The sequence below is a fragment of the Castor canadensis genome, chromosome 5 (genome assembly GCF_047511655.1).
Source record: "Castor canadensis chromosome 5, mCasCan1.hap1v2, whole genome shotgun sequence".
NCBI classification, from domain to species: Eukaryota; Metazoa; Chordata; class Mammalia; order Rodentia; family Castoridae; genus Castor; species Castor canadensis.
This window is the reverse complement of record NC_133390.1, coordinates 173,189,057-173,216,185: the sequence shown is the minus strand read 5'-3', so window position 1 is coordinate 173,216,185 and position 27,129 is coordinate 173,189,057. Positions and strand designations below refer to the sequence as shown.

Genomic DNA, 27,129 nt, shown 5'->3' with positions numbered 1-27,129 from the left:
ACTATGAAAGTTTGACTCAGAGCTCTAGTTCCAGCACCTTCCACAATACCTGCCACACAGTGGATCTTCAATCACATTTGCTAAATAATGGCTTTAGGGCAGACAGCAAACACTCCCAAATGTTCTCCAGAATCCCAAATCTCCTTGTGTTAAGATGCACCTTAACAGGCACCTAGCCAGCTTCCCTTCTTCCTGCTCTCAAGCACTTATCTGGAGGTGACAATTAAAAATGTGAGGAAGGCGTTACCAGGAAACAGCCATTAGCCTTCTCCCATTAGCTTAACAACCCCTAAGCCTTGCAGCCCAAGGGATGAGCACTGGTTCCCTGGTGGGAGAGGGGTTTGAGGACACCTGGGAATGGGCCAGGAAAGCACCAGGAGAGCAGGTGCTGAGAGGCTGAACCTCAGGGATCAGACATGAGGATCCCTCATCCCTTCACCTCCCACAGCCCACCTCCCATGCTCCACTCAGACTCCGGACTTAATCCACAAATCCATGTCATCGGCAAGATAAGTAAACAATATTTATCCCACTAAGGGGCACCGCTGCTCCTCAATTGAAGACAGATGAAAATCAGCCCTTTTGTCATTAACATTTTCAAAATGGATATGTATCCAAAGTCCAGCAATGATTATGACTGGTACAGAGGTCTGCCAAAAATTTTAAATATGTTAGAGATCCTTATGCTCAAACGTAATTATTTAGTAGACAAAATAACACATTAATAAAATATTCAGGTCCTCACTCTTCTGGAAATATTTACTTAGTGCCTAGTTCCCAGGACCAATTTAGTTGCTTAGATTTCTCTCAGAATTCCTACAGAAAACAACCACACATACCCACCCCCCTTAAAAAAAAACTGACAAGAGGAAGAATAAAAACATTGATTTACCAAGATGAGTGTACGTAGATGCTGGACCTGCATCTACCCACATCATGCTATCTAGTTGTCACAACTAAACTATGAGGCAAGCAACATCCTCACCCCACTTGAAAGAAGAAGAAATTGAGGTGCGGTGAAAGGCACTGCTGGCTGGGTGAGTGTGGAGTTGCAGCTGGTGCCTCTCCGCCATGCTTGCTGTGCTAGTCCAGGCCACTGGGTACGATACTGGGTAGGTAAGCATGCGTAAGTCTACCACTACCATTGAGAGACAAGCCACACCCTTCTTCCACCAGATCACATAATTTCCTTGTCCAGATCCCTCTAATGGAATCCCATCTTCCCTAGAATCAAATCTAGAAGGGCTTCCTTCCTGCCTTATTTCTTACCATTCTCTGCCATCTTAACCTGTGTAGCCACAGTGGCTTTCTACATATTCCTCACACATGCACAAGTCCTTCCTGGCCTCAGGCCCTTGACACTTACTGCTTCCTCTGCCTGGAATGCTTCTCCAGGTTCTGTGCTTGGCTAATCTCTGATTTTTGTTCAGGTTCAATCAAATCATCACTTGAGAAATACTACCCTGACCTCTCTATTTAAAATGGCAACCTTCCCATCCCTCTCTGATCCAGTAATTCTGATTTGTTTTGATGAAATCCAATTAGCATTACTCAACATCAAATGATATATTTATTTGTATGTTAGCGTTTTTGTCTCACCCACAAGAATATTAGCTGTGTGAGTGCAGGGACTTTTAAAATTTTTTTTCTCTTCCTACTGTCAGCCTTAGCACTGAGAACAGCACCCAACACTTAGTAGGTGCACAGTGAATATTTGCTGAATGAATGAATGAATGAATGCTGAATACACATTTCTATTATGTGAAAGAACACTGAAGAAAGAGCCCTCTGTGTGTATGACAGTCATTGACCAGCAGGTTCTTTTGGAAGGTGCTGCAAAAGGCATTAACCTCCATCAATGTTTTGGAAACGCCTTCCCACGTGTAGCCATCACAATGGGTGCAGGGGAAGACTCTTAGGAGACAAGGAGACATCTTTGGTAAGTCACTACGGCTGTTCTAGACAAATTACCACAACAGATGAGCTGTGTGGGCTGAAGCAGGGAGAGCTGACTTTCAACTCCAGCTCGGCCACTGCATGACCTTGAATGAGTTACCCTGCATGTGACATGGATCCCTACTTGAGAAACGCGGATTAATTACACTAGCATCTATGCACAGGAATGTTGGAGGGAATGGGAGTTAGTTCAAGTTTCCCTCCACTGAGAGCATCTCCTACCATCCACAGCTGTGAGGAGTTGCTGGTCTCCTGCTCTCAGATGAAGCCTCTTTCTACATGAACATCAACTTTACCTTTAAATTTACCTATATGTTCTCCAGCTTTGCTCAACTGGGGGGCAAGTTCCCAGAATTACACCCATCATATTCACCCCTGCCGCCAGGTACTAGAACAGGACTTGACACACAGTAGGAACTGAAGAAAGAATTGCTGTTTAAATGATTCAAAGTCAATATACAAAGCATTAGTACAACACCTGGTGTCTAATAAGTGCTCTCGCAGTGGTAGATGTCATTGTTACCACATCTTCTAACTGTTCTTGCTGGTACTATAATTCTATTTCTTGGGAAAGAATTCTTTTGAACTGGTGCAGAGACCCAAACAGCCAAACACAAGTCTGCCTCAGGACAAGAGGCCACAATATTGCCTTGTCATTGCATTTCCAGTTTTAAAAATGAAGATGCACCCATGTCTGATTTCTTTCAATCCCTGAGATCCCTGGTTCCATGGTGACTTCAGGTTGCTCATTTCCCTTCTGGTATAAGTTTTTTATGGCCTGGCTGTTTACAGTAATGATGCACTATTCCCTTGTATCCATGTGGCACCCAACAAGTTCTGAGCACTTTTTCAGCACTAGTCTTATATAATACTTTTAACAAACCTGGGACATAAGAACTATGATAGAACCCATTTTATAGATTGAAAAGTGGAGGCAGAAATTTGAGCAGCTTACCCAAGTTGACCCTTACAACAAGTAAACCTAGAGATTTGAACTTGAATCAGTCTAACTCCAAAACTAACATTCTTCTGTGAGTAAGGCTTACCTTTAGAGCTTGCTCAGAGCAAAGCTATAACCAGAACTCAAGTCACATTCTCTCATTCCACTACTCCATCCACAACCTAAAATCTAATCCCAAGGGGGAAGAACAAGAAAACGTGCAAAACAATGTACCCAACTTTCTAATAAAGGAAAATAACCAAAGGCAATTCTGATACAAAACACACTTAGAGCTTTTCATTTTGGCATTTCTTCTGTACCAAGTGGTACTGAATGTGTGGAATAGATTTAACTCTTCTCTGTAGCATCATTTTAGCCCAGGAGCTACTCATGTCTCCCTGGGGTGTAAGACAGAGGCTCCTAAATACATAGAAAATTCAAAGGTTCTGATAAATTGAAGTGATTTAAAGTAAGCCCCACACAGTTTATGTAGAAATATTTATCTGCTGTTGCTCTTGCTTATACAGTCACTGTCCCCTATAGGCCACCGTGACCTCTCATTTTTGAATCTCCCATGTCATGAGATTTCATGGACTTTTCATGATACGGTAAAATCATTATGAAAGTTTCTTGCAAATTTATTACAAACAGCATGGCTGTCGCCAACTCGGTTTTTATCTCATTCTGCCCTTCGTAACTATTTTCTTTAGAAACAATAATTGTGTTCTGCCCATCTTAATATCTAAACTGTATAATTTCCACAGAAATGGCTTAGATGTGGCGATGTGGCTTTACGAAGGAAGCTCAGGGGTGATTTTACAGCATTCACTCAGTTCTGAAAGCACTCAAATTAAGGGATCTTAATTTGGTACTAACAGAAACTGCAGAATGCTCCTTTTTTTTTTTTTGAAAACCTACCTGAGTGTCTAGCAGCTTTATGGAAACATGACGCCTTCCTTTCTGCATAAATGGACACTATAGCTTTTCAATTAAATTAGTCTTTGGAGAAAGATGCAAAAGAGCTAAAAAGCTCCTTTGAAAACCTTCCCCGCCTCACCGCTTGTCATTTGCCAAGAGGAGATGAGTAGTTAAAATGCAATGCTATTTCCTCTTATCCTGCCGAAACAAAGTTTTCAATATTGAACCTGAGCTAGCTATCTTTTAAAGCTTCTTGATGGTTTCTGTTTGGCTTGCATTCCTACATTTGGTTATCTGAAACTAGTTTTTTCAAAAGGGGATGTGAATTAGGATAACTTCTACTTCTCTGTGCATCCACAGAGAGCTTATTAGAGACACTTTCAGGTGGGGGTAGTAGGTACCTGGGTGCTGAAATTATTTGTGAAAATAAGATAGGTGGACAGGGAACTCTCATTCAGATGAGCAAAAGTCAAAACAAATGCTTTCAAAAATGATCCATGTATTTTCTTGCTTATGTAATTTCACTAAGCTCATTATCTTCAAAACTTTTGCATTATGCATTTATTTTGTTGTTGGCAAGCATAGCTAAATAGTACTGATATATTAATAATAGGATTATGTAGCTGTGTCTCTTCAATTTTAATTTCCAAAATTTCAAATATTTTTAAGCATTGCTTTGGCATCTCAGGATATTTGGTGATGCCCAGGGGACATCTTTTTCTATAGAGGAAATGCAAAAGATCAAGAAGAGGCAACAATTAGAAATTCCAAGTGGCCATTATAATGACTTTCAAATACCTTCAAATTATTTAATCATTTCATTCATGGAGTTTGCTTTGAAAACAAATATATCAGCAACTCCCACTAGCATCTTGGCATTTTTTCTGCACATCTGTATATGCACATGTCTTCAGAACAAACCAAACCTGAGTCTGATGCCCTGGTAATGATTTCTCCAATAAAATGAGTAATATGAACACAGACACACACTGGTGATGCTTCTGATTAATGCTTGTGTTAGAGGTGAAGCAGTTAGAGGCATTTGCAGAGATGCCTACCTATTTGCTTTGCAGACAGAGTGCAGCACTGGACAGGAGGACTCAGAAGTCTCTAATTTTTGTTATCATTTCTGAAAGACCTGGCATGTCTTGAAATCCGGTTTAATGCTATCCCTCTACCTTCTCCTGGAAAAGTTCCTAAGACAAGTGACTAAAAGGGCAGAAGTATGAAAAAAATGAAATGATAAATGCAGTGAAAACACTGTTCTGTGAAAGAAGCCTATAAATACATGGTGTTTTTCCTTGTTTCAAAATTCAGGTAATTGAGCAAGTACTCTTGAGGTGATTTCTTATGTGAGCAGAATGAGTAAGCCCCTTTAGGACCAAGGAGGAGCTCGCCAAACGTCAGCGGCAGAACATGAGAATTTCTAACTTTAAATGGAACTTGTGAAACTCAAAATAATTTTTTAAAATAAAAATTGTTACAAATGAATGAAAAATGCCTAGAAAAAAAAAATCCTCTTTCAGGGTGAGCACAGTCTACTGAGGTAAAATTTTAGATTTCTCTTATTACAGACTACAAGAAAAGACTTTCTGTATCTATCATACTAGAAAATTAAAATAAACTTCTCCCAAAGAAATAAAAACATAACAGCATTCTCAACTTGCAAAGCAATAAGATTATTTGTGTGCCAAGCTTCTTTTAATACCACCGTGATTTTTTTTCTAAAAGTCATTCAATTTGATTGTAATTAAATATGTAATGAAAAAGCCCTGCTTCACGGAAGCGCTGCGAGACGTTCTCTAACTGTTACTTTAAGGCATTTCCAACTGACTTTGCATTGAACAAAAATGATACTCTGTGTCTGCCTCGTCTTAGCATAGGATATGTTAGGCAATACTGTGCTTTGGTTTTGTTATTTTAGGAGGACCTGGGCAGATGAAGGCACTGCCTTTGTAATAGTGCCCTTGCTATGTAAAATGGATAGTACACACAGTGATGGAAAGGAAGCTCGACGTTGGACATTTAACTTGTGTCAGCTAATTGCAGACATGAATGAAGCACAAATAGAAATGGAGCCTGGGTTTGCTTCTGGACCGATTTTTCTAAGCTCAGCTTGCAGTGATGAGCAGAGGTGTATCTTTTCAATGGCCTTAAATAATGCCAGGCTCAATCTCCCTCTAAAACCTGCTCAGCTGAGAGCACAGTCCCCAAGCCACTGAGAATAGAAATAGACCAACTGAGGTGTTATCCAGTGGAGAGAGTACCTCAAAGAGTGTGAAGGCAACCTACACCTTTGTTGGACAATGGGACCAAAGTCAAGACACTTCGGGGTTAGATCTAACTATGCCTAGGAGATATTGGTTGAGAGCAAAAAGAAATGAGTGGTGAGAAAAGACTAGTACAGGGGTGTTTCTACCCTTGCCAAAAAGTAGCCCCCACCATCCAACACCCCCAAACCTCAGAGATTTCATTGTTTAGAACTTTGACAGAGCCCCCTTCCCTCAGCTTCCACTAGAACTCCCTGTCGCTTGCAATCTGCTGATTAGAGTTAACATATTATGTTCTGATATGGCAGATTAAAAATGGAATCAATAAATGCCTAAAACAAATGGGCTTTTGAGATGTCCCATTGAATCCGGGTCTTTAAGGGTGAGGTGAGATGTGGGGAAGGAGGCAAGTGGGGGGAGGACCACTTAAGCAATCAATTTCAATCCAAAATACTGTGTGGACAAAGCAAGTTGTAGGTAGCTGTCCTTCCTTTTCAAGGATCTGCCTTAAAAAATAAGGGAATAGTCGAAAGAGTGTGTTGCTCAGAGCTTTTGGGCTTTATTGCCTGTGTGTGTTTATTTTTTGCATTTGTCTTCAAATCATACTGTCTGGGTAAAGGAAGGAGTCTGTAGCACAACACATTTGAATGTTCAAGAAGTGAACTTGCCTTTCTGAAGAATGTTTAAACAAAGTGAGAGAATTAGGGTTCTGAAACTACCCCGTTCCTATTCTTCTGAAGTCTATCCCACCTGCCAGCAAATTAAAAGCAAACTTCACCTTCAACTAAGAGTCCCCTCCCCTGGCCTGCTAGTTGAGGTTTCTGGGACTTCACCCATTAATCCAGAGTCAACACTACCAGGAGGTGGAAAAGAGATCGCTCAGGTCACTTGTACTCCAGTGCAGGATTCAGAATTGTCCCTGTTGAATATGTTTCCCATGTAAATAACCTGTGCTATTAAGGTGCAAATTGCAACTTTTAAGTAATGATTGCTAACAGTCTAATGTTTACTGCCACACAAGGACATTCATGAAAACAAAATCTGCATTATCCACCTCCATATTAAATAAACAAAATCAACTGAAGGAGCTGTTCTCTCCTCCCAGAGTCTCTGCAGATCTGCCTCACTAGAAAGCTTCTGAAAGTCCACAAGAAGGAAGCTTCTCCTCGCCTTGGGTGGGCAGGGGCACAGCCGCAGAACTTACAGACCTACTAGATATTCATGCACATGCGATCACAGAAGACTTTGTGTTCTATTGCAACTAGCCGGCACTAATATAAAAACAACAGCTCGGGATTGTGAAATAAAATATGTATTACACCTGGACACAGACAGAGGCTAAGCTAGATGGTTGGGAATAGGAGGGTTGGAGTATGCCCACAATTTAAAATTTTGAAACACCCTGCATCCTACAAAATACAAACAAATCAAAAGGCCGTTCTGTTTCATTTTGCCTTCCTGCCATCTTCTTTATCTTCCCTAAAGTGAATGGGGGAAAAGATGCTGGGACAGAATCCTGCAATATTTTCAGGTGAACGTGGATGCATTTTAATGGTGAGTGAAATATACATCCAAGGAAGCAATCGGAGCACACACTCACACGTACACAAATCCCTGGGGCACTGTAGGCTGCTTTCTAAACTTTTGCTCTCTCTCTGAGTAATAGTATGGTGGAATAGCATAGCTTTAAAAACCAGGAAGAATAACACTTTGGAAGGAAATGCTCTGACTTAGCTGTTTCCTTAAAGAGAATTACCTACCTCGCATTCCTTCCCCTGCAGGGGGAGGAATGTAACAAATAAAGACTAACATTTCCCATCACTTATAATATCATCCTGTTTGTTCTATTTGGATACCTGCTTTATTAGAAGGTTCTGTAATTGATTCCTTAAAACGAATAAGGTAAAGGAATCTAATAGCCTCAAACAGTTCTTGGGAAAAAGCACTCCAGGAGGGCCTCAGCTCTGATTCACTTCCAGGCTTTTTCTATCTTCCATTATTCATTAATCAAGCTAGAAATCAAGCTTTCAACATCAGTCCATGGGAGTAATTACTTACAGTTGTGCATTGTGTTTAATTTTAAGCAGTGATAAAAGTAAGGATGGCCACAATCTCCCAACCACCTTTTTCTCTTCCCTGGATGTTAACTGGCTGAAGAATCCCAACTAACTTTGCTTGTGAATAATCACCTCTGCTAAAACAGAGTAGACAGTGACCACCTTGGATAGTGGAAGAAACACTGCGTGAAAAATGATCTGCTTTATTAATATGTGAGCAGATAAATACCATTAAGAGGGGCCTTACTGTGTAGGAAATGAATGACTCTCTTTCAGCTTAAAAAGGATTCCCACTTCTTCCAGTGAAAATAAGTCATGAAACCAAACATACAGACACTAGGAATACAATGGTCCAAAAAAATTGAAACTACAGTCACAAGTTCCTAACACACACACCACACACTACATATACCGCATACACACATTACAATGAATAGACTAGCTAGCACCAATAGGTACCAGCTTAATGAAAGGCTGTAATTTAAATAATGTGATACAGCGTCATTTTATGTACACCTGGATCCACATTGATCACAGGATAATTATAATCAAAGTAGTGCAATTCTGAGCAATGCACTTTTTGTAATGAACTTACAAAAGGAGACATGTCCAGTCATTCTGGTAATTTAAATTACTGCCTAGTTGTTGATGGCCATTACGGGAACAACAAGGGGAAAAAAAAAAAAGAGTAATTTCAGGGCAGTATCACTTCTTGCTGGACTGTAGCCCAGGGTACTCTTTCGGGACAACAATGAGGACGTTATCTCAAATCATCTAGCTACATTTAAACTTATGTTGCCAGAACTAGATGAAGCAGGCTTAATCTTCTGAGTGTCCAAGGCCAGTGCCGTCCTCTTTCTGTCAGATAGCAAAGTAGCCTAAGTTTTCAAAAATAAGGGAGCTATTGTTTTCCCAAAGAGGTAACCAGAAGTAACTTGTCACTGCCTAGACAAGTTTCAAATATATATGGTACTAAGGATATTTTAATTATTTTGCTCTTGGGGAAACAATTGAAAAATACGTGAAGCAAAGCTTCATAAAGGATATTTTCACTTGCAACTGAAACTAACATACAAATAGTAAAGGAAGCAATCCTGCGCTCAGGCCCAGCGATGACCATGGGTATTTTCAAGCACATGTATTGCCACTCAGCTGGAATCAGGCGACCATTGATGAAGGTTTCATGTCAGCCTCTTCAGATACAACCATCCACTTTCCCCACATTCCTAACTAACTTTGGATTTCTCCTAACGCTGACTTTACAAAGTTTATGAAAGTGTTCCACGGAACTTCAACTTCTGCTTCCCTTGAGTTGGAACAGAATAAAATGTGGTGGTGGGTTCTCAGAAGAGCAGTCTTAACTAAGGCTGCCTCAAGCAAGAGGGCAAAGACAGAGAGGGGGAAAAACATAACAACAACAAAACTTCAGCTTTTTGCTAAAGCCCTGATTCAACTAAAGGAAACAAAGAAATAAAAACGCCCACATTAAAAGCCAAACAAGATAATAATTGTGCATGTCTGGCTCTGAATACAGAGGGCAAGGCTTGCGTCACTGGCACTCTGAGTTACCATGGTGAGTGATTTATTGATATATATCAAGAATGAATAGATCAAAGGCAGTGAGATGACAGGTGATCAATCAAATGTCAAATCAAAACTAGCAATCAAGTGGAAAGCTGATTTTTCAGTGGGTGGGTCTGGCAGGAGAAAAATGAACTTTCATATTACACTTCCGAGAAACAAAACCCCAGCACACTATTAAAAAAGCAATTAAGCAACCCAAAAGAAAAAAAAAAATCTCTTGGAAGTGCTATTGTACTGATCCATTAACTTGTTACTATCTTTTGGTGGGGGCCCGGTGGTAAGAAAACATTCAGATGGCATGGTTCCTATCACACAAAGTTTGCAACTATCTGAGCAAAGAAAATTCAGGACTGTTTAAATTTCAATGGGGTCATCCTTCACCCCCCAATTTTTTTTAAGAGAAGGGAGAGGGCTGATTAGATTTGTGAACGCGGAGCCCTTTAGAACACAGAATCACTTCCTGGGGTGCTTTTTCCACCTTGGCGTTCACGACTAAACTCCCACTGCTCGCCCCAAAGCCTCACCCTTGAGCGCCCCAAGCCCCAGCGAGAAGAGACTCTATCCCTGGAGGCCAGACCACACGGAGGGATGCGGAGGTGGAGGGGCTGTCTCCCTACTCCGCACCCCCAAATCCTCAACCCAACTTTGACTGGAGAGGCAAGAAGCAGACTGGGAGAAAAGTTAGGGGTGGGGTAGAGGGTGGAGGAAAAAAGTTTGAGGAGGGAAGGTTTGGTGGGATAGCTCCCCCCCACCCAACCGGAGCTTGGAAAGGGGAGGATTTGGGAGATCGGAGAAGGCCAGAGAGGATGGGGTTATTAGTGGGGTACCCGGAGCAAACTCCCCCGAAAGCTGGAGGGGATGGCGTCCAGGGGCACCCCGGGGCAAGAAGGACGGGCGAGGAGCTGGGCGCGCAGGGCAGCCCAGGCCAGACAGCCCCGGAGCAGAGCCGCGCGTCTTACCTGCCGCCCGCTTCGGTGCCTGCTGCTTCCTCCTTGGCATCGCTCTACTTCGCTCCAGTCCCACTTCTGGCGCCCCAGCCCCGAGCCGCGCGCGGGGGCCCGCTGTCTTTCTTGCCTCTCTGGGTCTCCTCCGCCTCTCGCCCGGTGGCTCCTAGGACGTCACTCGGCCTCTGTGCCCCTGACGATCCCCCCTGCAACTCCTCCACCACCGGCCGGAGACCCCCCTCTCTGGGTGGCAGATACGGTGCCTTGTGCCGGCTGGTTTGAAGTGGAGGTTGGTTCAGCCGTGTTTGTTTGTTTGTTTTGGGTTTTTTTTTTCTCTCTCTCTTTTTGTTTTTGCTTTTGGATTTTTTTTGTTTGTTTTTGCTTTTTTTGGTGACTGGTGAGACACGTGATTTCTTTATTAAACATCCAAGACCGGGTTCAGATGGAAGGGACGAGGGGCGCACACGCGCCACACGCACACGCGCGCGTAAAGATGAGGAAAAAAAAAAGCAATCCTGGGAAGGTAGTGGGTTTCTTCTTCTTTTTTTTTTTTTTTCTTCTTGTTCTTGTTCTTCTTCTTGTTCTTCTTCTTCTTCTTCTTCTTCTTCTTCTTCTTCTTCTTCTTCTTCTTCTTCTTCTTCCTCCTTCTCCTCTTTCCCTCCTCCTCCTCCTCCACCTCCTCCACCTCCTCCTCCTCCTCCACCTCCTCCTCTTCCTCCTCCTCCTTGCCGATCTTGATGGCGGATTCGCGCAGGGGAGATCACTCACGGTAGGTTTGTGGCTGCTGTCAGATCCCCGTCTGTGAGTGATATGCGAGAGGACAGGAGCGGGTTTTGGAAAGACAGAAAATCTGGAATTCACTCACTCACACACACACACACACACACACACACACACACACACACTCACTCACACACTCACACACTCACACAGAGACACGCGCGCACGCACACACACACACACACACACGCACGCACTCGCTTCCTCACACACACACTTACACCCCCCACATATGCACACACACAAACACACACACTCTCTCCCACACACACAAGACAGGGCGAGGCGATGCCAGCAAACATCGATCCCGCTGAACAAACTGAACACTAACAAACTCCTCCTCCTCCTCTCCCCGCGACCTGATGACAGGGAGAAATTTACTCCCCAGCCGCAGAGCGCCAGGCAGAGGGAGTCTATTAAAGGGACAGTGTCCCGACGGGGAGAGGGGTTGGGGGCAGGGGAGCCTGGCGTGCCAAGCCTCTGCCCTCTGTGCGCCCTCATCACTGACCGGAGCTGGAGCACCCACCTGGCACGGGACACCCCTCAGGAAGGAGGATGAGGAGGAGAATGGGGAGGAAGTGAGATGGGAAGGGATGGGGGTGGATTGGGAGCAAAGTGGTGGTTGAACTTGGATGCTTGGGGGGGCAAGAAGCAGGGTGGCTGACCAGTAGAGACTAGCAACAATCTTAAGAGGGGGAGAACCTAGGCATGCTTGAGGGGGGAGAGGACTTTATCCAGGGATGACCTTAAGTCTGAACCTGAGTCCCCCAAATCCTTTGCCCACCCCCTTTAGGTTTAATGCCCCTGTCCCTCCACCTTCTCCCTAATCAGTCTAATCACTTATCTTAAAAAAAATCTCCCTTCTGCCTCTTCAATGGTCTACATCACATGGTCTTCCCTTTGTTTCCTTTGAACAGTATTTATTGAGCAACTGCTACATATCTATTCTGGAGACATAGCAGCCATGGAGAGACAGATAGTCCTACCCTTGTTGGTGTTTATGTTCTAACAGAAGAGCCTAAACAACTATCCCCAATACTCAGTCATTGCTTAAATGTCACCTTCTCACAGAGTCTACCTAGCTTAAAATTATATACACACACATGCACGCACACGCACACACAATCCTCATCCTATTGTCTCCATTTCATTTTTGCCACTGGGCTTAGCAATGTGGCACCTGTTTCGTACACTTTTCTCTTTGGCCAACTCTCTCAGGCCCCTCTAGAATATAAGCTCTTTTGAGAGGAAGGAGTTTTGCCTCTTTTGCTCTAATATATTCTCAATGATGGCAGAGCACAAGACAGATAGTTAGTACTCCCCAAAATATTTGTGGAATGAATGAAAAGCAAATTTCATAGCAAGTGAACAGCATAACTTCAGAGTGCTAAGTTCCACTATGGTATTAAAGTTGGGTACTATGATTGGTGGCCCCAGAGTCAATGCCAGGGGTGTTCTCATCATTCCAACCAAGGCACACAGAAGCTGACATGTGATCACTGAGTGCCACCACAGACCAGGCACTTTTTGAGGTGTTGGGGATGTGTCTGTGAGCAAGATGAGCCTAGAACCTGTCCTGAAGGAGCTCTCCTTCCATTGGGAGAAAGATAGTTTAGAGGCTAGTGATGCCCACAGGGACAGGAGGTGGACTTAGGACTAACCATGCACCTGGACTTTGAGGAAGGAAGGATGGTTACCAGGTGGGGCTTCCTGGGAAAGTCAAGTCAAAGCTGAGCTCTAAATAGGAGAAGTTAGGCAAAAGGGAACTCTGGTATAGATTCTCTTATCTTAAAAAGACAGGCACAGTCCTTGTTAGGATGCAAGTCTCCTGCCCTGACCCTAGAACAAGCTTTTCTAGCCCTGTCACCATGTGCATTTTGGGTGAGATAATGCTTTGCTGGAAGGGGCTGTTTTGTGCAGTATAGAGTGTTTGACAGCGTCCCCAGCCTCTACCCGCTAGATGTAAGAACCCTCCACCCCAACTGTGATAACAAAAATTGTCTCCAGACAATGCCCAATGTTCCCTGGGGGTGGAATTGCCCCTGACTGAGCACCTCTGCCTTAGACCTTCTGAATTAGAAACTTCTGGATGAGGGCTTAGGGAATCTGCAGTTTGAACAGGCAGACCCCTCTGCTCACTCCAGTTTGAGACCTGTTCAAGAGCCTTCTGTGCTTCTGGAATTGGACACACCCAGTATTGCTGACAATAAAACCAAGGCATACTTAGATAGAAATATAATTTAGGGTTACAAAGCCTAACATTGTCATTTGGGTATTGTGATAGAATTTTGCCCATGTCTGCCTCTTCCTCCCCCATGTACCCACCAGTAATGAAGCCTCCCCCGTGTGAACTGGGATACACCCATCTAACACCCATCCACCCACCTACTACCTTTGCCCTCCTCTGTGGGCCGGTGGCAGGTATGCCTAGTTCCACCAATATCTTTCTTAACAGTTCTTTGGGGGCACAGAATGCTTAACTTTCCCCATGCTTCTTGTTAGCCACAATGTGTTATGTCACTCTTCAAAGTGCTGTTTAATCATTTTCAACATCCCCAGGCATTTCTCCACCTTACAAGTGTAGTTGTTAAGTCACCTGCCCTAAACCACCCCCAAATGTTTCCGCCCATCACCAACCCCACCCAACCCCAGCCTAGTCCTTTGGCAACTGAGGCAGAGAAAATGCTATTTCATAGTTGGCAAAGTCAGTAAAAGGGTATTAATTCAAATTACCCAGAACAGTAAGCTGCACAGCCTATTGAGTAAAACCCCACTGTCTTGCAGACGAGGAACCACAGCTATAGGATCTGGAGATTTAGCTTTACAGTCTGAACAGAAAGAGGACCGGGGCTGCAGGAAGTTCTCTCTGAGCTTACCATCCTCTCTAGAAGCTGATGTGGTGTTCACGTTACAATGAGGCATCTATTTGACAAACCTCCACTTTGTGGGTCAGGTATACCACACATTGCCCATAGCACAGGATTTGTTGAAATACAGAAGATAGAACCCTGTCCTCTGTCATAATCACATCTAAAACACTGGGGACAACAAAAAAAGGAACTCATCAGCTGGATCCAGCTTTTTACCTCCACCCCCTCCTGGTCCCCAATAGTTGGTTATATAGAAGGAGACTCTTAATAATTTGCAATGCTCTGCCTTCTGGTTGGCTACCAATGTATTGTTGGGCCCACACTTCTAGAGTGTTCTTTAATTAATTTGTGTTTTTCCTACTGCTTCTAATAGGGAACATTTAGCTTAGTTAGCGACAGAGAATTTTGGTTATACCAGTGGAATGTGTAATACAATGGTACCTAGATGATGTCCAGGGTATAGACACCATGTTAAATAACTCTGAATCCCACACATGAGAAAGCTATCCTCTTTTAGTTGTCTTTCACCTTGAGGAAGTTTGCGTTTAGAGCTGGTGTCTCTTTTCTACTTGCTAACTTCTACTCAAGCAGGATACCGCAGAGTTCAGGCTCTAGAGTTTGGCTCATGGCAAGTCATGAGTTGGACTTTAATAAAATGGTTTGTTCTCATTAAGTTTACTTCAGTTCTACCCTCTATTTTAATGAAAGACACGGCCCTCTGTTTATGGTAGCAATCTAAAGTTTAAATGCTACCTTTAGTGGCATCTAAAAATACTTATATTTAAGAAATTAGGAAGAGTGCTATGTGGATCTGGAGCAATGGGAGCAAGGTGGTGTAAGCATTGGTAGAATTGGCAAAACCTGTGCTGTATGTTGGGCAGCTGCTTCGCGGAATTGGCATCCTAAAATAATGCCATGTTTAAGTCTCAGGGAACTCAGCGTCCTCAGATCCTACACTCTAACCCTGGGATGTGTAAGGGCATGAGCCAATATGTGTGACTCATCCAGGTCTCCCACAAGAAGTGTTCCCACACTGGCTGAGCTTCAGAATCACCTGGGGAATTTTATTTTAATTATCCTTTTAAGATAAAGATGCTCGGATCCCACCCCAGGGTTACTATGTTCGATCTCAGAGTGGGGCCAGAACATCCAAAAACGTGAAGTTCCTAAGTGATTCTGATCAGGTGCCAGGCATGGGAAACTTTCTAGTATAAAAGTCAAATTTTGTAATAAGCAGATCAAGTTTGGAGAACTTACTGCATTCGAGACATGGAAAGGCTTCTGATCTTGGAATCACTGGGGAGTCCTCTCAGAGTACCCCAGGAAGCCTGTGAACCTCCCATCAAGCTCACCTCACACTGCTGCTGCTGTTCCTTTGCTTTTCGTATCCTAGGGCTCCAACCCAATTCAATGAAAGCAAATGTCCTTAGCCTGGCACCTACCTTGCACAGTGCTAGGCTCTGACACCATTCCTGGGGGCAGCCTGAGAGACTGGAGCATAGGGACAGTGTGTCCGTGATCATAACATCCTCAGTACAGGGTGTAGGGCTTTCCCTGCACTCCTCTGGCAAAATTCTTCCTCCTTGTCTGCTTTTCCTTCTCACCTACTTTGCCCACCCTATCTCTCCTCTTCTATCTTTGTGTATTTGTCTGTTTTTTGTCTGTCTCCCAGAATTGAAATGTAAGCTCCATTCACCTCTGTCTTTCCAAGTCCAGCTCAGTATCCATGCTCAGAAAAAACTGTGCAAAAATTGACTACCAAGCTAAGCACAGTTGTAAGGAGCAAAACACCTCAGACCCACACAGGGTTTTCATTAGCTATGGGTCTGTAGCTTTTCCGCCTAGTTCCCTCTTTTCCAATTGATGGTGTCACCCCCTCCCCACCATTAATTCCCCTCCCTTTTCTATCTTCCCTCTCTCTGGTCTATTGACTCCTCCATACCCCTTCTGAAATACCATGTCTTCCAGGAGGCCTTCTAAGGTAGAGCCCATGTGACTCAAACTTCTCTAGCCTGCAGCTTCTCAAAAAAGAGAATTAGCTATGATTCCACATATGTAAGTACACCAGCAGGGATGACTAATTTATGCTTGGATGGTGGCTGATGGTTATCTTGGAAAGTTGGCACAAGAGGCTTCTGAGGAGCTGGCACTGTTCAAAGCAGGTGCTGGTTACTCGAATGCATCCAGTCTAGAAATTGATTCTCCGCACACTTTGGAGTGTATACTTCTGTATATGTACATAATGCTTAAAGTTAAAAAAAAAAAAAGCAGTGATCTCAAACTGCTACATACCCCAGTCAACTGGGTAATTTAAAAAATCTCAATGGCTGGGTCTTAACCCAGAGCCAGCACATCAGCTGAGGGGTCGGATCCAGCCACCAGTACTGTCTGAAGCTCCTAGGGGATTCCAATGAGAGCCAGGTACCATCTGATCTTGCCCTTGAGATATCTATCTATGTATCTATGTATCTATCTATCATCTATCTATCTTCTATCTATTTATCTATCCATCCATGCATCTATCGTCTATTATCTATCTATCTATCTATCTACCTATCTATCTATTTATCACCTATCATCTATCTATCTATCTAAAATGTCCCTTATCCCAGGAACTATTTTGTGGAACTTTACCGTAGGAATATCTGCTTATTTTCTGTCCTGCTAGCCACCCGGTACAATACTGTATTGTCGAAAGAGTCAGACAAGGGGGATCCAGGATTTCGGAACGCGATAGGAGGAAATAAAATGGAGTGACAAGGTAGAGAATAAGGGTGCTGTCAGAGTCCACTTTAGGGTTGGGGCGGGGCCAGGATCTCTGAGGAGGCCACATTTAAACTGAGACCTGGAGGCAGCCAGCTAGGAATCGGGGCCTGAAATAGGAAGAGAAGCCCCATGGGCTTCAGGGTAGAAAGCTGCAACAGCCGGGGCTGAGATTGGAGGGCCATCCAGGGAGAGGAGGAGGAGAGATGGATGGGCAGTGGTCCCATCACACAGGAGCTCTGCCAGAGCATCGAGTTTGACTTTTATTCTTCTAGCTGTTGACAAAAGCTAATTCATTTATGTACATCCTGAAAACACCCAGTCTATTAGGGAGGCTTTGCTTAACCGATGCAGGAGAGGATACGACTTACTCTACTTGGTGGAAATGTGTTTTCTAAAACCAGGTAAGGTTGATGATAAAATGTGTGGATGCTCAGGACTGGTAAACTTGCATCTAAGAATAAATCCTCCAAGAGTTATTGGGCTGTCTTTTTGAAAACTATTGTGATTTGGCTAGGTGTAGAATTTTGAAAGGCAATTAAGCATTTATGTATATTTTAAACAGGACGATTGCTGAGTGGGCAGGTATGGTGATATGGATTGAATACATATCACATTTTTCACTTGGAGTTCGCTACTTACAGTTGGTGACAGAGTTTTGCTGCTGCTGAAGAATCCAGACCGAGTCTCTGAGCCAATAATCCTTTGCTCAACTTCATTAACCCCAGGAAGACATTGAGTGAATATAAGGGCCGGAACAGCATGGAAACCTTGTGACGGGCAGCCTTTAAGTCCTGGGCTCCAGTATATTTTCTGCCACCTCAGCTGTGCATCAAACTCTACTTCCTGTACTCATTAGAACCGGGTACCCCAAGGTGCCCCTCAACTTCCAGAAGCAAATAGAGAATGATATGATTCGCTCCGTGAACACCTTTCTGTCTTATCCGGGGCATGTCTTATCTATTGCGATTAGGCACTAAACGTCCTATTGTCCTTAAAATTTCATGAGATTCTACCCCTACTTGCTAGGATTATGTCAGTGATTTGTCCTGAATACTGCTTTCACCCAACAATACAGCTTGTCTCGTCTGCTTAACCATTGCTGGGCTGTCCAAAGAGACAAAGCAAGAGACAAAGTGTCCTGCTCTTGCTTCCCCCAAGGTACGGGTTTGGGCACTGTGAGGAAAAGATTTGCTTGCAAGTAGTTTATTTGGGAAATGATGCTAGAAAGCTCTAGCAGGGAAACAGGAATGTGCACAGGGAAGAAAAGGTAGCCAAGGCAGGTATGTCAGTGCGCAGACTCACTGTGAGCAGCAAGGAGACTGAATCCCAGGTGGACCCTGCTCTTTCCAGCAAGCCCTGCTACAAGGCAAGGGCTGGCATCTTTATCCCTCCGCTTCTGCCAGTCACAGCAAGAGGGCCGCTCCTGGCTCTCCTTGTAGGCTAAAGAGCTACCAGTGCTGGCTACTGGCAGTTCCACTAGTGTGTGAAGAAGTGACCCTGCATGGGACAATGTCTTCCAGAGCTGAATACCCCATACTGTGACGCTTATGAGGACAAGTGTTCCCCTTCTCAATGCCATGCCCGCCACACAGCAGACCTAAGTGTGTCCATCGCTTGCCCTATGCCTCTGATGGCCACTCTGGTCATCCAGTCTTGTTGTTTATCTTAGTGTATCTAGATCTTGCTTCTAAGTAGTTTAATCCCAGATTTGGCTGACCTCTGTTGTCCTGACACTGTGCGGACAAGTTCTCTCTCTTCTTCTCCCTTGTGTCTCTAGTGGGGCTGAAGCAAAATTTTCATTAAAACCGTAACTTGAGCTTCAAAAAAAAAAAAAGAAAAGCATGGCTGAGTATGGTAGTGCAGGCCTGTATTCAGGAGGTGCTACTCTAGAGGTGGAGATGGGGAGGATGGAGGTTCGAGGCCTGCCCATGCAAAAGCACCAAACCCTATCTGAAAAACAAATGAAAAGCAAGAAGGACTGAGGGCATGGCTCAGGTGGGAGAGTGGTTGCTTGCCTAACACACTCGAGGCCTTGAGTTCAAACCCCAATACCATCTGAAAAAAAGAATGCATTCAGATGGGGGTAGAATGTTTAAAATTAAGATCATTCCAGAATTCCAAGACATGTGAGCATGGTGTACAGACCAAGAAAGAAAAGTAGGTATGAGTTTGAAATCGGAGAGACCAGCATTTTAAAATACTTTCACTGCTGTGATATATCGTGACCTTGGCATGTTATTTAACCTCTTTGGGCCTCAGTTTTCTCATCTGTGAAGTGGGTATAATTACATAACTGATTTCATTAGGGGCACAGAGGGATCCTCTAAGCAAATGTGAAATACTTAGCATGATACGTAAGCATAGAAAGTACTCCTGTGTTATCAGCATTTTATAAGCGTTTGTTGATGGACTATTGGTTATAGAGTGCATTCAGCTCTATGGGAGGGCCAATCAAATTCATACTGAGGGATAAACTTTATTCTGTACATTTGCAAGGACACCAGCTCATGGAAACACGTCAGGGTAGCTGAGATCCTCATGGGAACACATGTCAGACAACAGAGCAGAAGCTCAAGCCACTGAAGGTGATTTCTCTTGAAGGCCTCTCCCTCTCTCATTGGCACTGTGTCGACTTTGTCCACCAACATTCACCAAGCACCTGCTCCTGGCCAGGCCCAACTGCCTGCTGGGATCTGGGGCAGGAAATGCAGGTGACAGGAGTGATAATACTAGTGGGTGACATTTGCTAAGTGTTCCGTGTCTTGTACTGTTCTAAATGCTTCAACATAAGAACTTATTGATCCTTAAACAATTTGATGAGGCAGGGTGCTTTTGAGGTCCCCATTTTCATAGAAGGAAACTAAGGCACAGAAACGTTAGCTAGTTTGCCCAAGGTTATGGAGGTACAAATGGGGGAGCCTAGTTTCAAACCCTCCTGCTGAGGCTCCAGTGCGTGGACTGTAAACCTCAGGCACGGTCCCAGAGACGTTTCTGTCACCAAATACGTTTTTCCTGCATTGCCCTTCCCTGTTCACACTGCAGGCTGGGGGCTGTCAGGGTGCGTGTCAGCTCCGGAGAGTAAAGCAGATTCCTGGGCCCTGCCTCTGGAGCTCCTGGCTTCATGAGTCAGGGTGGGGGCTGAGAATGTGTAACAAGGTTGTAGGGACACTAAGATACTGTGTGGGTTCCACACAGTGTGCTTGGAGTCTCTGAGGTACCAACAGGGGAGACTGTGCCCTTCAGGGAGGGCCATTTTGGGGTCACAACAGGTATTTTTGGCATCTAGTGAGACCAGAGATGCTGCTCAGCATCCTACAGCACCCAAGAAAGAACCCTGCAAAAAAGTGACTGGGTCCCAAGCGCCAAGAGGATGAAGCAAGGCCACCAGTGTGGAGCACAAGCCCACGAGGCCTAATGTGTATAGGAACCTTCAGAGGTCTGGTTTAAAATATGGCTTCTGGATAAATAAGACTTCAATATGTCTGATTTATTTTCTTCCCCTTTTTCTTTTTTATCTTTGGGCTCAACCTCAGGGCCTCTTGCTACCACTTGAACCACACCCCAGTTCTTTTTGTATTAGTGTTTCAGGCCAGCCTCAAAACATGAGCCTCCTATGCCTGCCTCCTGAGTAACTGGGATTACAGGCATGTACCACCACAACTGGCCCCTTGACTGCATTTCTAACAAGCTCTGATGAGGGATATTGGCTGATCCAGGGACCCTGCTTTAAGTAGCAAAGGCAAGTCTATGCTCTGTATAGGGTAAGGTCTTAAATCCAGGATTCAGAACAAGGAACTTCTTAGAAATGCAACCCAAACACCATTTGCATTTGTTCAGAACTAAATAACTCTTGAGTTTAGACAGTCCTCTTTCAACTCCCCCCCACCACCAGTTTTGTCCTCAGAGCAGCACTGAAGTAGAGGGAGGGGAGCGTCTGAATGTCCCATCCTTTCCCAGCAGCAGTCAGGGGCCTGTTTCAAAGGAGGAAGGACAGAGCTGAGGCAGAACTGCCTTGCTTCAGTCACGAAACACCAGGTTGAGTCTATTGTTGCCTGAAATCATGGCTTCTTTCCAGGAGCTGCGTGTTGACACTGGGGTTTGCATCTGCCTGACTTTCAGATCTGCAAACCCGAGATGAAAAAGTGGCTGCTTTGAAAATGGTTGCTCTCTTGGGAAAGGGGTATGGAGAAAATGGACTCTCTGCGTCCAGCCCTCCAGAGATGGCACCCAGCCCCTGTGATAAATGGCAGCATTAACAAGGTTTGGTTGAGAGGAAACCTACAGATTTATGACTTCCTGTGTCCGCCAGCAGATGTCATTATGGCTGACAGAACAGAAGGCCTTTCAAGAGGGAGCTGGGGAGGAGCTAAGAAGAGTGGAAAAAAATAAAATAAAAGGCAGAAGCCAAAATTAGTGTTTGCTTAGCGGAGCCATTGTTGAAACTGCTATTGTAGGGACACAGGGAAGTTTTTAGCAAACTAAACACCTTGTAGTATCTCTGAGGTCCTGCTTCTAAGATTTAAGCAGGAACTCTGAGATCAAAGACAAAGTTAGCGGCTTCTCCTCCTGCCTGTGTGCCCCCTTAAACATTCTGCAGAATAAAATGATCGCTTTACACTGAATAAACACAAACGTATTTTACCCTAATGCATCATTTTGATGGGTTTTTTAATATATTCATTTTATAAATTCAGCAGCTCATTCAGAAATTCCTTTCATATACATATAATTTTACCCACTTTTAACAATTGCTTTATAGGATGCCATTGGTATTTTATGTGCCAGAATTTTTGTGTGTGGTATTGAAAAATGGCACAAATTTGGCATTCGTCATGGGCCAAAAAGCCTGTATTAGTAAGTACAACTGCAAACACATACTTAACTGTAATTACAGGTCACATTTCCATGTTTCCTCCTCTTAATCTGCACTTGAAGATTTACCTTCCGTAGGTAAAGAAGACTCTTTTTTCAGTTCATTCTCTTGACTGATGAGCACTTAATCCTTCAGGCTCACGTCATCTGTCCCCCAAACTACAGCGCAGAAGGAACAACTCTGATTCCAGACGCTGGGTTGTCTTTAGTTTTGTCCTCAATAAATCATCCCCCATCCTGGCTGTCCAACCAATGGGACTTGGTAAAATAAGGGTAATGGAGGATTATAAGTTTCCCCTTGCTTTGACTTCTCAAGCAAAAATCATTTAAAGATAAAAGGATACGTGTATTGTGTGAACGTCGGACGTCAGTGAGTTTTTTGTTGTTGTTTCCTTTTGTGGTGGTGGGGATGGAACACTGGGCCTCACACATGCATAGGCCAGTGCTCTCTTACCTCGCCAGCCCCTCATTGAGATTTTCCACATAGCACTAGGGAAATAAAGACATCACCTTGACACCTTTTGTAAGCCACTTTGGAGTGACAGCATTGTGATGCACTTACTAACTTGGGCTCCAGGTGCACTTTGCACCTCCTGTGCCTGGCTCTGCCTCTCACTACCTGCGTTATTCTAGCAGGTCACTTAAGCTTTCAGAATCTGCTTTCTCGCCTGTGACAGGGACTATGAGCACCCCATTCTCCTAGTGTTTTTTTCCTAATCAGCATCAAACACAATGTTTATGAAGTGATTATCCAAATGCTTGCACAGGGAGGAGCTCGATAAATTAGCTATTGTTATAATGATTAATGTTAAAATATCTTCTCTCAATTATTTCACAGGTAGACATGACAACTCAAACTGATTCACGGGTCACCTAGCAAAGAAATCCAATAATAATAATAATAATAACAGTAACTGTCACTGCCATATATTGAGCACATGTGAAGTACTAAATGCTTCATATGCAAGATCTATTGAAACAAATCCTTAAAACAACCTTGCAGGGCCAGGTACTATTACTGCCATGTGCTGTATGAAGAAACTCAGACCAGAGAGTCTGCTGGTGGCTCTTGAACTTGAGTGTGTGTCCGAATCACCTGGATGGCTGTCGAAACACAGATCACTGGCTCTCCTCTTAGAGTCTCTGAGTCAGTAGTTTCGACTGAAGACTTCCATGCTAACAGGAGCTGCTGCTGCTGTTCTGGGGAAAATCTTTGGGAACCACTGGTGTTAGTCACTTGTTTAAGGTTACACAAAGAGTAAGTAGTAGAATAAGTTTTCAAAAGTAAAAGTCTGAGTGCACTTAAAAAACATATACTCTTAACACATATCTCTATTTCTTCAATTTTTCCTAGCAGTAACTTTTGGATGAGCAATAGCTGCATTGACATATCAGAATAGGCTGGATAGCTGTGTGTCTGCATCAAAGGTCCCGCTCCACGAAGTTCTTCCTGGCATAGAACAGCTCATGATCCCCTTTCAGGGGAGGACTTTGGGGACATTTTCAGAAGACATATCAAGTCCTTAAAGACATCCAACCGTACTGGAGGTGGTCGACAGGCCTATTGCGATATAGCAAGGTGAAAGTGCTGTGCCCCACCATCAGCTGGAATATTCATTAACAGGTCCAAGATGGAGCCACACCTGGCTACCTTCTGTGCCCGAGAGGCATAGCACCTCCTTGGTTCCCAGCCAGGGTAGACTCATAACACATGGCCCTCTAGGACATCAGAGGACTCTGGACATAACTCCATTGAATGTTGCCCAGGGGAGCCACGTGCAGCCAGTCAGCCCAGGTACTCATTGGTGCAAGCTGCTGTCTGGAGTAAGAACTGAAATGGGCTTTGGTCCATATTGAAAGACTTGGGATGTAGCAGAGAGCTTTCCAGGAGTAGGGACAAAGCCAGGATAAAGCCTGAATTTCCTTAGTGGGTACGGTGATCCAGCAAAAGGTCATTGGGATCTTCCTTATTCAGGTATAAGGCTGGCAGAATGGTTCAAACAGTAGAGTGCCCGCTTAGCAAGCATGAGGCCTTGAGTTCAAAGCCCAGTACGACAAAAAAAAAAAAAAAAAAAGAAGAAAGTTCTGCATGCACAGGAAGAATTCACTTCAAGAAATGTAAGAGAATCAAAGTACGTTTAGAGAACTAGCATAAAGAAATCCACCAAATATTATTTTTAAACAGGAGGGAGAAGGGGAGCAGTTAAGGGAAGATAATAAAAGGAATGAACTTGCTCAAAATACACTGTGTACATCTATGGAAATTTCACACGACACCCTCTTGTACCATTAATGAGTCCTAAATTAAAAAAGAAAGAAATGTAAACTCTCAAGAACTTGAAAAAAATTAGTTATACTGAGGACAATGGGAGGTGCTGTGATTAGGGGCAGAAGGCGGGAATTCCTGTTGCCATGATGTGGGGTAGATAGGTGGAGTAGGCATTGGGTTTGCTCTCAGGAGCCTGAAATCTCAGTGCCACCTCTGTAGAGTGGGTCAGCTGAGCTTGAGGACCATTCCTCTTTGACATGAGTAGATTTATTTCTGTATTCGCTCTCTTGCCCATTCATTCATTCCACAAAATTTTATGACCACACATTATGGACCAAGTGTGTGTTAGACATGGGCTAAACTCCCAGACCCCAATCTCTGCTTTCATGGAGCTTCCTGTCTAATGAATAAGGCAATATACCAAATGAATTGTGTAGTACATCAGGATGTGGAATGTGCAGAAGAGAAAAATGAAACAGGAAGGAGATTTGGGTTAACAGGTAGCGTGGTTGAGAAACAGCCTGTCTCCATTCTCACCCTTGAATTTATCACCATCAGTAAGTACCCTTTGGTTCAAAAGAAAGGAAATTAAGTCAAACTGGTCTAAGGAAAAGGTCTTTCTGCACATAACCCAGAAGTCTGGGAGTTGATTGGCACTTTTTCCCTCAGCCTTCATTCCCCTGGTCCTTTCAGACATAGCTCAGATTTCCCCTGTTGGATTTCTGTTCTCAAGCAGACCCGCCCTGAGCTCAGGACATAAGCCAATCAGCACACACTAATTACCTAGGATTGCCAGACTGAGCACAGTGATTGGTTCTTGAATAGGAAAGGGTCCCACTTGGGATCTATCATTTACTGAACCTGGAGGGGAAAACTATTGCTAACAGCTATCTTACAAACAGGGGGGAGGCCTGTGGAATGAAGTAGAGAAGAGAGATGAAGAAAAAACAAAAATCTAAGATCTGCATGACACCATTGATCCCTAGGTAGATGTACCCAGAGTAAATCTGCCCATGTCTAGACTTACAGTTAAGTGAGTCAAAAGCAATTCTCAGAGCCATTGAGTTGGGTTTTCTGTTATTTTAAACAGATAAAATAGCTAGTTTAGGCACTGTTATGTTCCCCATACAGGTTCATCACAGATCTCCAGTTCTCACCCTGAGTGGGTTTCACTCTCCATCTGGCTCACCCATGGTGACCACCAACAACCTCATCCTTGCCAGCACCTGCCATGGCTGTGTTGTTCTAGTTGTGTGGCTGTTAGTCTGTGCCCATCTGAATAAGGCACTAGGTCAGAGACGTGGAAAACCGCTACTTGGGACTGATGTCCTCTCCTGACCAGGGCTCCTCCTCATTTGAATCTCATTGTTAGAGAGAGTTGGTTCCTCAAATTAGGGACTTGTTACTAGACAGGTGGGGCATGAATGTTGGGCAATCAGAAAACATATAAATTCATCATAATGTCTAATTTTCTACTTTGATGTCTCATATTCCCCATAAGTAAAATGAAAAGGTTGAGAAAAAGTGATTGCTCCCAAGTTTGACCACCAAGCCTCTCCCACCCTCTTGCCTTCTGTTGCCTACTGTCAGTACCAAATTAAACTAGATTTGAAAGATTTTATCATTACTCACCCATCCATCCATCCATCCATCCATCCACCAACATGCTGCTGTTGGGTATCCACTCATTTCCAGTGTTGATCTCCCACTGGGGCACAGCTGTAGTGGATGTTGAAAGGGATGTGGTCACTGTGTCCAGTGGCATATGATGGGAGAAGTGCTGGTGGCCTTCTTTCTGGGTAAAAGAGCCAGAGCTTCATGTTCACACTCCTGTTCTGCATGGAATGTCGGTTTGAGGATGGAATGCCTGGAGTTAGAGCTAAAGATCTGCAGCCATGAAGTGACATGTCATGACAGGCATGGGGACAAAGACTCAGCCAGCTGAGCCTTGTTGAACAGGAAGGACAATCAAGGTCTGGGGCTACCCTGGATTGTACAGTCCCTTGGCCTCTGGGTTTGCCCAGACTCAAATTCATCCAGTGTTCTTGCTAGGTGAGAGAATGCACATCTTCATTGTTTAAGCCACAATTACAAGCGTTCTGCTCTGCGCAGTCAAAAGCACTTCTGATTGACATGGTCAGACCTGGCAGAAGCCCCCAACACTTAGAGTCTGAAGATGGCTTGTGAATTGATAATTATACAGCCACTAAGGTTCTGAAGAGAGAGCACAGGAGCTTATATCAGGACCTAATCATTCACAGAAGCTGCGTTTAACACGGAACAACAATTTTCTACTATTTTAGAGAATTAGGTAAAGCATAGGCAAAATATTTCTTAAAGGACCAGAGCAGACCAGGCTGTATTGGCTTTTGTTGCGGCTACTCAGCTCTGCTGGAATAGCATGAAGCAAGCTATACACAATATGTGAATGACTGCATCCCAACAAAACTTTCTTTGCAAAGTCAAGTTGGCTGGATTGGCCCAGTTTGCTGACTCCTGAATTATATACCTGCTACTGAGTATGCCATAAAGACAGACAATCAAGGATGCCTTGTGGCACTTATTAGTCAATGGAAAAATACTCTGAATTCTGCTTTGCAGATTCCCATTGCCAGCCTTTGAGCTCACAGGCTGTCACCCATGGTAGCAATCTGTAGTGAGCTTAGAAGCACCAATGGGTGAGATTGGGGAAGTCTAGAGTGGCCCTCCTCTGATGAAAAAAACATGCAGAACAGGCAATGATATAAAAACATAGCATTTATTAGTTCCAGAATACTTTTGCTCGGATTTTTGTGAGTCATTTGTAGTCGACACAAAAGATGGCAGCTGTGGTTGGCAAAAATTCCAGGACCATGTAATGTGTGGTGTGCTGTGATTTACAAGGGGTGTGATTTACATTGTGA

General features: G+C 43.9%; 1 protein-coding gene and 1 long non-coding RNA gene across 6 annotated transcripts in view; one reads left to right on the top strand and one right to left on the bottom strand.

The window, feature by feature from the left end:
* Tshz2 (teashirt zinc finger homeobox 2) overlaps nt 1–11,256 on the bottom strand; it is a 416,806-nt gene extending 405,550 nt beyond the window's left edge. For 2 of the 3 annotated variants that reach the window (XM_074074994.1, XM_074074995.1), the window contains exon 1: nt 10,685–11,256. In XM_074074994.1, coding sequence (XP_073931095.1) covers nt 10,685–10,724 — 40 coding nt within the window. In that variant the 5' untranslated portion in view covers nt 10,725–11,256. The remainder of the gene's footprint in view (nt 1–10,684) is intronic. The other variant, XM_020164184.2, reaches the window with a different exon arrangement.
* A 67-nt stretch (nt 11,257–11,323) lies between these two features.
* LOC141423429 (uncharacterized) lies at nt 11,324–24,047 on the top strand. Of its 3 annotated transcripts, none has more exons than XR_012448303.1 (2): nt 11,324–11,438; nt 23,312–24,047. It is a non-coding gene; the product is annotated as an uncharacterized lncRNA (long non-coding RNA). The 3 variants fall into 3 exon arrangements; XR_012448305.1 differs by having other exon boundaries at nt 11,375–11,438; nt 23,315–24,047; XR_012448304.1 differs by lacking the exon at nt 11,324–11,438 and adding an exon at nt 22,343–23,215.
* The last annotated feature ends 3,082 nt before the right edge of the window (nt 24,048–27,129 follow it).